This window comes from Arachis stenosperma, chromosome 3, assembly GCF_014773155.1.
Source record: "Arachis stenosperma cultivar V10309 chromosome 3, arast.V10309.gnm1.PFL2, whole genome shotgun sequence".
Classification (NCBI taxonomy): domain Eukaryota; kingdom Viridiplantae; phylum Streptophyta; class Magnoliopsida; order Fabales; family Fabaceae; genus Arachis; species Arachis stenosperma.
Window position 1 is genome coordinate 3,358,227 of NC_080379.1, and position 10,480 is coordinate 3,368,706.

Consider the following 10,480-nt stretch of genomic DNA (forward strand, 5'->3'; position numbering starts at 1 on the left):
AAGGTAGGAAAAGTAATCTCATGTGAGAGAGAATATCATGATCTCTTGCAACTTGCAAATGCTGTTTTAAATTTTGAATTTATTTAGGCTTTGTCGTGTTTTATTAAACTCTACTCTCTCTCTTGTTATTTAAATTATTTTTTTATTAAATCAATATTTAGTGATTAATCTTATCTACTTCTTATATAATTTTACTATAATTAGCTACTATTAACATTAAACTAATAAAAAAATAATTTAAATAATACTCTTTTGCAAACTAAAATTGTATAAATCTAATCATTTTAGCTTACAAACATTAATAAAAAAAAAGAAAACTGTAGCAGAATTTTAGTAAAAAAAATTAACAAATTGCTCTTTGAAACGAACTATTTTAAAATAAATTAGATTAGATAAATATTTTCCACCAATAATATAGTAGTCCACTTTCGTATGTTTATTTTTTCATCTATTTTAAAACGGCAAACCAATAAAATTTATTAAAAAATATAACTAGTTAACTTAAAAAGTTGAGCAAGAAAAAAAATGAATTTTTCTTATTTTAAAAACTTTTAAATGAAATATTTGGTGATTAACTTTATGTACTCCAACTATAATTAATTAGCCTGAGTTGTTTTTATATTGTCGTCTCTCTCTGTTATCTCTGGCTCTCTATCTATAATTTTACGTTGAGGTTTCAGATTCTCAACTCATTAGTATAGGATTTTCTAGAAATAATAATGAAATCAGTAGAGTAGGTTATGACACATTTATATAAGAATTTTTTACAAGAATTGGTTTAAAAAAAAGAATTTAGTATGCCTTTTTATAATACAAAAGATTTGACAAGGTTTATATTTCAACATTTGTCTTGAGTGAAAGTTGAGAGAGGGAGAAAAATAAGTTTTTCTCATTTTAAAAATTTTTAAATGAATAAAAATAAAAAACTAAAAGAATGTTTGGTGATTAACCTTATGTACTCCTGATGTACTCCTGTTATAATTAGCGTGAGTTGCTTTTGCATCACGTCTCTGTTCTCTTTTTTGTTGTCTTGTACTCTACTTTTCTGCTCTCTTTCTCCCCATGGTCTTATATGGAAATTTATTCTCAACTCATTAGTATAGGATTTTCTACGTTGGTGTTTAATGGTAGAAATGAAGGCTAAATGTAATTCTACTTTCTTGAGTAGTTGTATATTGGAGACTTCCTATATTCTTTTTGACAGCATATTTATTTAGGATTGATTTGCAGTATATTAGATCCTAGGTCAAAATAAAATATCTTCTACAGTTAGTAAAAATTAATCATAGATTAGTTTCTTGAAAATGCACAGTAATGTATAAGTAAGATCGGGAATAGAAAATTACAAAATTCATGAATTTTATTGCACTATGTTCAAGTATTCATTCTATAGCTCTCTCTCTCTCCTATCTTCCCGTGATTTTAGGCTTCAAGTTCTCAACTCATTAATATATCAGAAAAGAATAGAATTGATAGAATAAGATATGGAATCTTAAAAATCTAGTTAGACTCGTTCTGACATTTGTTTCGAGAGTAAAAGTTGAGATATGTAGAAAAATAAATTCTTCTCATTTTAAATATTTTTAAATAGGTAAAAACAGAAAAATAAAAAAATGTTTGGTGATTAACTTTATATACTCTGATATATTCCTACTATAATTAGCTTGAATTGTCTTTGTATTACCGTTTCTATTGTCTCTGGTTCCTTCTTTGTCATCTCGTACTCCACCTTCTCTAACTTAATCTTTCTCCGTGGTCTTTTTGTGGAGTGGGGGTTTCAACTTCTCAACTCATTAGTTAATATATCAAGAAAGAATGAAATCGGTAGAGTAGAATATGACACACTTATATTACAGAAAGATCTGGCGTGACTTATATTCCAATATTTGCCTCAAGAGTGAAAATTGAGAGAGGAAAAAAATGAGTTCTTCTCATTTTAAAATTTTTAAAATGAATAAAAACAGAAAACTAAAAAAATGTTTGATAGTTAACCTTATGTACTACTAATATACTCTTATTATAATTAGCCTAAGTTGGCCTTGCATTATCGTCTCTGTTGTCTCTACTCTCTCTTTTGCCGTCTCGTACTCTACTTTTCTCATTTTTTCTCTTCGTGATTTTATGTGGAGGTGTATTCTCAGCTCATTAGTATAGAATTTTTTGGAAATAATAGAATCTGACTCACTCATATAAGAACCTTTTACAAGAATTGGTTCAAAAAGAAGAATTTATCCAACATTCTTATAATATAGAAAGATCTGGCAAGACTCATATTCCAACAGTTTTCTCAAAAGTGAAAGTTGAGAGAAAGAAAAATAAATTCTTATTTTAAAGATCTGGCAAGACTCATATTCCGACATTTGTCTCAAGAGTCAAAGTTGAGCGAGGGAGAAAAATGAGTTCTTCTCATTTTGAACATTTTTAAATGAAAAAACAGAAAAACTAAAAAATTGTTTGGTGATTAACCTTATGTACTCTTAATGTACTCTCACTATACTTAATCTAAGTTGAGTCCGCATTATCGTGTCTATTAGCTGTGGTCTTTCCTTTTTCTTCTAATACTCCGCCCTCTTTAGCCCTCTCTGTGGTCTTCTGCGGAGAGGAGAGAATGAAATCGTTAGAGTAGGATATGACACACTTATACAAGAACCTTTTACAATAATTGGTTCAAAAGAAAGAATTTAGCCTGTCTTCTTATAGTACAGAAAGATTTGGCGAGACTCATTTGTCTCAATAGTGAAAGTTGAGAGAGAGAAGAATGAGTTTTTCTTATTTTAAAAATCTTTAAATGAATGAAAACAGACAACTAAAAAATATTTGGTAATTAACCTTATGTACTCCCAATGTACTCCAACTATAATTACTCTGAGTTGCTTCTACATTATCGTGTCTATTGTCTATAGTCCTTCCTTTTTCGTCTCTTACTCCACCTTCTCTAGCCCTCTCTCTCCGTTGTCTTCTGTGGAGAGACTGGAATCGGTAGAGTAGGATATGACATACTTATATAAAAACTTTTTATAAGAATTGATTCAAAAGAAGAATTTAGCCTGCCTTTTTATAATATAAAAATATCTGGCGAGACTCATATTTCAACATTTATCTCAAAAGTGAAAGTTGAGAGAAAGAAAAATAAGTTATTATTTTAAAAATTTTTAAATGAATAAAGACAGACAACTAAAAAAATGTTTGGTAATTAACCTTATGTACTCCTGATGTACTCCTACTATAATTAGCCTGAATTTTCTATTGTCTCTGGGTCTTGTGCTCCGTCTTCTCTGGCTAAAAGCTTTCAAGTTCTCAGCTCATTAGTATATGGTTTTCTGAAAAGAATAGAATCGGCAAAGTAAGGTAAGACACACTCATATAAAAACTTTTTATAAGAATTGGTTCAAAAGAAAGGATTTAACCTGCCTTCTTATAATACAGAAAGATCTAGCTAAGTTCATATTCTGACATTTATCTCAAGAGTGAAGGGTTGAGAGAGGGATAAAATTTTTAAATGAATAAAAACAAAAAACTAAAAATATTTTATGGTTAACTTTATGTACTCCTTTCATATTATAGCTTTTTTATGGTGTAACATTCTTGCCAATACATTATCCTCGTTTTATTCTAAATTGTAATGTCTAATAAAAAATATAATTACATGAGCAAAAACTCCTGTCATAATGAATTCTGCGATAATAACTTCTAAAGATGTTAGAACAAGACCTAATTGAAAATGAAGTGAATTATTGATTGTATCATAAAGATCCTTTATGTTCACGCTCCCAATTTATTCGTAGAGGAATGTGTGCTTCTAAGATCTCTTTTATACTGTAATCAATTCCAAAATTGGTTCTATACATGTGACAGTTATCAAAAAAGAATCACAATAACTAAATGCTAAATGATGATATGGCAATATTTGCCAGCCATCAGCTTTGTGGATAGAATCTTTCAAGAAGTGTTAGAATGGCAATTACTAAATAAATGACTATTAAAATGAGGATATGACTTTTTATAAAAATTGGTTAAAAAAGGAAGGATTTAACTTGTCTTTCTAGCCAAGTTCATATTTTAACATGTGTTAAGAGTGAAAGTTGAGAGAGAAAAAAATGAGTTCTTCTCCTTTTAAAAATTTTTAAATGAATAAAAATAAAAAATTAAAAAAAATATTTGATGATTTACTTTATGTACTCATTATATATTCCTGCTATAATTAATAAGAATAATGCTATTTGTACATTAAAATAAACCACTAATATATTTGTGTATAAATATATGCGTAATTTAATTTATTTTAATGTGTATTTATATTTTAACATGTATTTTATACTGATGGCTGATTTTGATGGTTAATTTTAATATACATGTAATATAACTCAATTAATAATTACCATCAACATTAATCTAATAAAAAAATAATTTAGGTAGCATGCCTTTTCTTGTTTAACTAAATTAAAATTTTCATTACTTTACCATTTCGAAACACGTGTATATGGAAGTATTTTTTGTGAAGGGACAAGCTAACCAGCTAGCATTTAGAAATTGAAAAACAACAGATCAACATATCATTTTAAGTAACAAATATACACATACACGATTACTCATTTGAATATGATAATTTAAATGTTGATGCGTATTATATTAAGCAATTTAAGTATAAGGAATCAATCTAATATAAGACTAAAACACAATTGAATATGCTTATTACTAGGTTGGTCCAGTAATAGGAGGAAGAGAGTGAAATGTTACATGCTTCAAATTTGGTGGGCTTCACCTATATTATTAGTCTGAATACTTTATAAGAATCTTCAGCTTCTTTCATGTTCAAAATGGAAAAGTTATTTTATGATGGAAACTTAAAATAATGCAACAAATACAACTACTAAAATCCATTATATATATTTTGATATTTGTGCAACAAATTGAGCCGGCCAAGAATTGACGCTCGAACTATTAAGAATTTGAATTCGAATCAGTGCAATTGATCTATACTGTTAGAACGTGGTGCACATTTTCCTCCAACAAGCTAAGACAAATTCAGCATTTAATTTAAATAACATCATATGAAAGAAGGAGTCATCATATACAATCCATGCAATAGTATTTATCTGCTTCTAGAGTGCATGTTATTGTTTCTTTCTATATGGCTGTCTTAAAAATAAATAAAATATATAAAACTTCTAGTTAGTGTCTATACCGGCCTGGACATAAATTTGACGAATTCATCTTCTGATCTCTGCCGGAGAATACACAAAGAAGTAATCAAGCAGTGGCGGAGCTTAGTTAAGATAAGGGGTCATGGCTCCCCAAATTTTTGTTAAAATAATTAGTAATATTTTTTTAGAAAATAAAAAATAGTTTAGTTAGCTCAAATATCTCTCTATTTAATAAGCAACATTTCCTCTACCTTTTGAGTTCAAATATAAAAATGAGGTATTTTTATTTATATAATTTAATATTATTTTATATTTTACTGTTTATTTAATTTAATTTTTTATATGATAAAAATATTAAAATATTCAATAAATATTGATATTATTGTATTTGTATAAATTGATAAAAAAATTCAATAAATATTATAAATTTTAATATTTATCCTTCTAATTTTTTTTTACATATTTTACAGGATATATATTTAAATTTTTATATAAAATAATTATGAAAAATCAAAGAATTGATGTATTTTTAAGAGGAAGGCTAATATTCAAGAAGTAGAATATATAATTTTTATAATATCAACACCTGTAGATAGTTCTTCTACTTTAATGAATCACGAAGAAAGTGAGATACAACCTTCAAAAGTTCAAAGAGTATCACCCAAATTTTCTCTAGAATGAAACACTGGAAAACGGCTTTAAATTTGGCAATATCACCCAAATCAGAGAGATAAAGTTAGACGAGGTTATCTTAAATGGGGTCTATATCAAAAGTATCTTAACAATTATCTTCTATCTGGCCCTCCAAAATTTTATTTCAAGTAAGCTAATGTTTTGACATGGAATGAACAATAGACTCAGAAAATGGTTGCAAAAAAGACAATTTTCTCTCTTCATAGAAAAATACTATATATACACCATAGCATAACACACTTCCAAAAAAGTCTGATAAGAAACAAGACAGGGTGCACCTCATGTCATAGTTGATTAAAATTGTAAACAGAAGACACATACATTGATCTTTGCTTGTGTCACATATATATGTCTAGCTAATGCTTTTTGAGGAAATTCTTGAACCAACGAGCCGAGAGTTTTGGGTATCTTTTCAAGCCATGTTTAAAATCCACAAAGATGAGTCCAAATCTCACAGTATAGCCAGAGTCCCATTCCATGTTATCCAACAATGACCATGCAAAATATCCCTTTACATTCACACCATCCCTTGATTGGGGAAAACGAAAAGAAGAAACCAACCTCGTAAAATACATATAATATGAAATAAATAAATAAACAAATAGAGAAGCTCTTTTGATAATGCATTATTGCTTACCGGATTGCAGTATGAAGATAATAAAGATGACGATAGAAGTAATCAATCCTATAAGTATCTATAAGTGCTTCTTCAAGTGATAGCGTTGGATCATTGAACTCATCATAGCCTAAAATTTGATCTTGTTAGAATTTCATTTGCAAAATCAACCTGTAAATTAGAAATCAAATAGCAGGGTGTCTGAGAGAAAAAGGGAAGAAAGAAAAAAATGATGTCTTAGCCTTACCATTTTCAGTAATGTAAATCACAGGGTTGCTGTACTGCTTCTTGATGAAGAGCAATAGTTCACGAAATCCTCTTGGATAAATGCATAACCAGTCTGAAGCAGCCTGCATAGATATAATTAATCATTAAAAGAGAAATGGTTGTTGAACATAATCATCATTGTAGTCGGTTTCGGATATATTGTTAGATTAATGGAATCAATAATGTAATATTATGCATAGACAAAAAGGAATGCTAAAGTGCTAAACTACATTACATAACATACCACTGGACCAAGGGGATTGCCATTGTGTTGATCTGTCATTATTTGTTTTTTCAAAAGAAAAAAAAAGAAGAACAATGTGAATACATGCATTTAGTTTTCTTTCAATGTTGTTGGCCATTTATATTAATAATGAAGCAAGCAGGGGCAAAACACATAAGCTATTCGATAATTAAGATGTCATAATATGTGATAAGGCTTTGTTTACTTGAAGTATTAACAAGAGCATCAGTTTGTAGAGCTGGTTTGGCACTGCGCACGTGAGGCGCATAGGCGGCATACAAGGATGAGTAATAATTTAGACCCAGAAAATCGAACGATCCCCTAAGTTGCTGGGATTCTTCTTCAGAGAACTTTGGCAGCCGATCTCCTACCATAGATTGCATGCTTTTTGGATACTCACCTTTAGTGAGTGGCTCCATAAACCTAAACCAAATAGTTTCAATAAGTTATTTGTTTATCTCAGTTGTTAATGCTTCTTCCTCTTTAAGCTTTGAACAGTTTAAATACATATAACCTTACCATCCAAACATAAAGTCCAGGGCTCGTCTTGCAGCATCACGATCTGATTTTGCTTTAGAAACTGGCACAAACCAGTCAGAATCTAAGGTAATCCCTATTAAACCCTTTTGAGATGCCTGAACATACATTTTCAGCTACCTTAGACATTTAATAATAACAGCATTCTAAAGTACACATAAAGATTAAAAAGTGGTTCTCCACCAGAATGAAACTGAGAAGAATCTTTGAACTCTAAACCATCTGGCTAGTTCATAAAGTTTATAACATAAAGTCCAGGGCTCATCTTGCCGCATCACGATCTGATTTTGCTTTAGAAACTGGCACAAACCAGTCAGAATCTAAGGTAATCCCTATTAAAACCTTTTGAGATGCCTGAACATACATTTTCAACTACCTTAGACATTTAATAATAACATCATTCTAAAGTACACATAAAGATTAAAGAGTGGTTCTCCACCAAAATGAAACTGAGAAGCTTTGAACTCTAAACCATCTGGCTAGTTCATAAAGTTTATAACATAAGAAATCATTTTATGAATGAGAAAGTTTTTCAAAAAAAACATAGAGAACCTGATACTTAGTCTTGTACAGCTTGGCAGCAGCAGCATGAGCAAGAAGTTGGTGGTGTGCAGCCAAATATGGCTCAGTCCCCGAATCACCTCCCGTGCAATTCAGTTTTAGCCAATCAGAACATCGCCCTGGTGCATACCTACCATTTGCATAGCCATTCTTGCTCACACTCTTGGGTTCGTTCAAAGTGATCCAGTGTTTCACTCTGTCACCAAATTCCTTGAAACAGACTTCAGCATAGTCCTTAAAATCATCTCTGCATCCTCATATGAACAAATTATCATATATTTTGCTAGAAGCTCTCCCTCAATATAATGATAGATAAACTGCTCTGGATGGAAAATTAGGGTCACTTACGCAATGTGCGGGCTTAGAAAACCACCATACTCGTCTTCCAAGGCCTGAGGAACGTCCCAATGAAAAATAGTCACAAATGGTTGCAGACCTGCATTATTCTTAAGGATTATTTATGATTAACAGCTTCATGAATATAATAATGGGATAGAAAAATGTTGAACTATGACCATTAGCCAATAGCTCGTTGATGAGGTTGTTATAGTATTCAATTCCTTTGTGGTTTACGCCTCCACTAAGCTTTCCTTCTGCAAACAGTTCACAACAAGAAATTGAAAACGGCTGATTATCATTTACTACTACTGTTATCTGGGTGGCAGTTAACATGAAGAAAATTAATAAGACTTACTTGGGAGTATTCTTGACCAAGAAATGGAGAATCTATAAGCATCCAAATTCATATACTTCATGAGTTCAATATCTTCCTAAAACACACATGTAGACCATTCTATCATGATTCAAGTATTCAACACATTTCTACTCATACTCTTTCACTTATATTAAAAAAACTACCTATATATGTGGCATTACATTACAGTTCAAAGTTTCAAACCTCACACCTTATACCGATGATAGGAATCATCAGCCACATCTCCATTACTTCTATCTTTAATTTTTCCTGCAAGCCATTCCATTGATAAATAAGCCCGAAAACCCCATGTAATTAGCTTAATAGCTACTCCATCATCACCGTCACTTTTTGATACATCTTTAAAAATTAATATACCAAGACAGATATTGAGAAAATCGAGATTTCCCGTGAAATCAGACAAGTAAATTAAATATTTTAACAAGATTTAAATCGTAAAATCGTATGAACTAATTAAAATTTTGTAGAATCATAGTATCAAAAGATTTTAATAGTTAAATTGATATTCTAGCAAGAAGGCACAAAATTCAGTAATCATGCAACAATTGAAGAGGTATGTAGGGTTGCATTTGATTACGAGAATAGGACAAGATAAGATACTAAGAACAAGACACAAAAATTAGTATACTTGTATTTTGTTTGGTAATAAACTAAAACAAATTATAAAAGTCTAATTTATTCTCATTTTTTTCATTCAAAAAATTTGAAAAACAAAAATATAATAATAAAAATATATAATTATGAAAAATTAACAAGAATAATAAAGAAATAAAAAATAAATTGTATCTCATGTTAATATCTCTCTATTCTTTCTGAATAAAAAGAAAATATACTAATTCAATGTTTTTCGACACAATATTTCTGTCCATGAATCATCTACCAAACACAATTTTGTGTTTCTGTATCCATATCTCGGGAAAACCTATTTGACGGTGAGAGAAAGAGCGGAAACCTGGGTATTTATGGGTGAAAGTATCCCATATAGAGGGTCCTCTACCACCTTCCCTAGCTGCACCTTCATACTGCAAATAATGAAAATCACGTAGCTTAATTATTACTACAATTCAGAGAGCAATAAAATTAAGAAGAAGAAGAAGATTGAAGTGCCTGGTATGCGGAGGAAGCAGTCCCAAAGATGAAGGCATTGGGGAAAGTGCTCCGATTGAGAAAAGAAACATCGAGAATGGTGGCCTCACTCTCAATAACACAAATGCTAACAATCACGCCAATTAGTGCATGCACCTTCTTCGATTCCATTATCAACATTTCACAAGCTCACACCATTTCTCACTCTCTCTGCTTTTATCATCAACTGGCGGGACCAGCCACTTCACATATCTTATATGTGTATATCTGTTTATTCTTCATTCTAATTATTTTTACGGGTATGTGATTTTTTGTATTATTAAATTTCCAATTACAAATTGTGTATCAACAAATTGAATTCCTTATTATAATATTAATAACACATATTAATCAAAATAAAACGAAAAGATGGTAGATCTTCATACATCTCTATTTTCTATTTCTATATATACTCTATATCCCTAAAAATATCAACAAAATTCAAATCATATCCATAATTTATTTACAGATAAATGATATTAATGAGTGAATTACACTCATAAGTCATAACATTAATTGTTAGCTAGATATTTTCTTGAGAAAATCCTTGATCATTTTTGTAATCCACCAGAGTCATC

At 30.1% G+C, this 10,480-nt stretch overlaps 1 protein-coding gene across 3 annotated transcripts; it reads right to left on the minus strand.

Moving 5' to 3' along the window:
- Nucleotides 1–5,950: 5,950 nt before the first annotated feature.
- Nucleotides 5,951–10,255, minus strand: LOC130968921 (cyanogenic beta-glucosidase-like). 3 transcript variants are annotated; one of them, XM_057894426.1, is made up of 13 exons: nucleotides 9,885–10,255; nucleotides 9,730–9,799; nucleotides 8,961–9,026; nucleotides 8,757–8,832; nucleotides 8,578–8,655; nucleotides 8,411–8,498; nucleotides 8,054–8,309; nucleotides 7,484–7,599; nucleotides 7,170–7,387; nucleotides 6,965–6,996; nucleotides 6,701–6,803; nucleotides 6,475–6,583; nucleotides 5,951–6,365 (listed from the first exon to the last, which is right to left on the minus strand). In XM_057894426.1, exons 1-13 carry the CDS (start codon nucleotides 9,953–9,955, stop codon nucleotides 6,194–6,196), a joined length of 1,455 nt encoding a protein of 484 aa, XP_057750409.1. In that variant the 5' UTR covers nucleotides 9,956–10,255; the 3' UTR covers nucleotides 5,951–6,193. The 3 variants fall into 3 exon arrangements, with proteins under 3 accessions (XP_057750409.1, XP_057750407.1, XP_057750410.1); XM_057894424.1 differs by having other exon boundaries at nucleotides 8,968–9,026; nucleotides 9,885–10,254; XM_057894427.1 differs by lacking the exons at nucleotides 8,961–9,026; nucleotides 9,730–9,799; nucleotides 9,885–10,255 and adding an exon at nucleotides 8,921–8,941.
- Nucleotides 10,256–10,480: the final 225 nt, after the last annotated feature.

Coding starts and splice junctions, on each gene's coding strand:
- LOC130968921 (XM_057894424.1), bottom strand. CDS start 10,043: ATGTTGATAATGGAATCGAAGAAGGTGCATGCACTAATTGGCGTGATT. Junction 6,997..7,169: donor TGCTCTTGTTAATACTTCAA/GTAAACAAAGCC, acceptor AAATAATGACAG/ATCAACACAATGGCAATCCC. Junction 6,584..6,700: donor GATTTACATTACTGAAAATG/GTAAGGCTAAGA, acceptor ATCAAATTTTAG/GCTATGATGAGTTCAATGAT.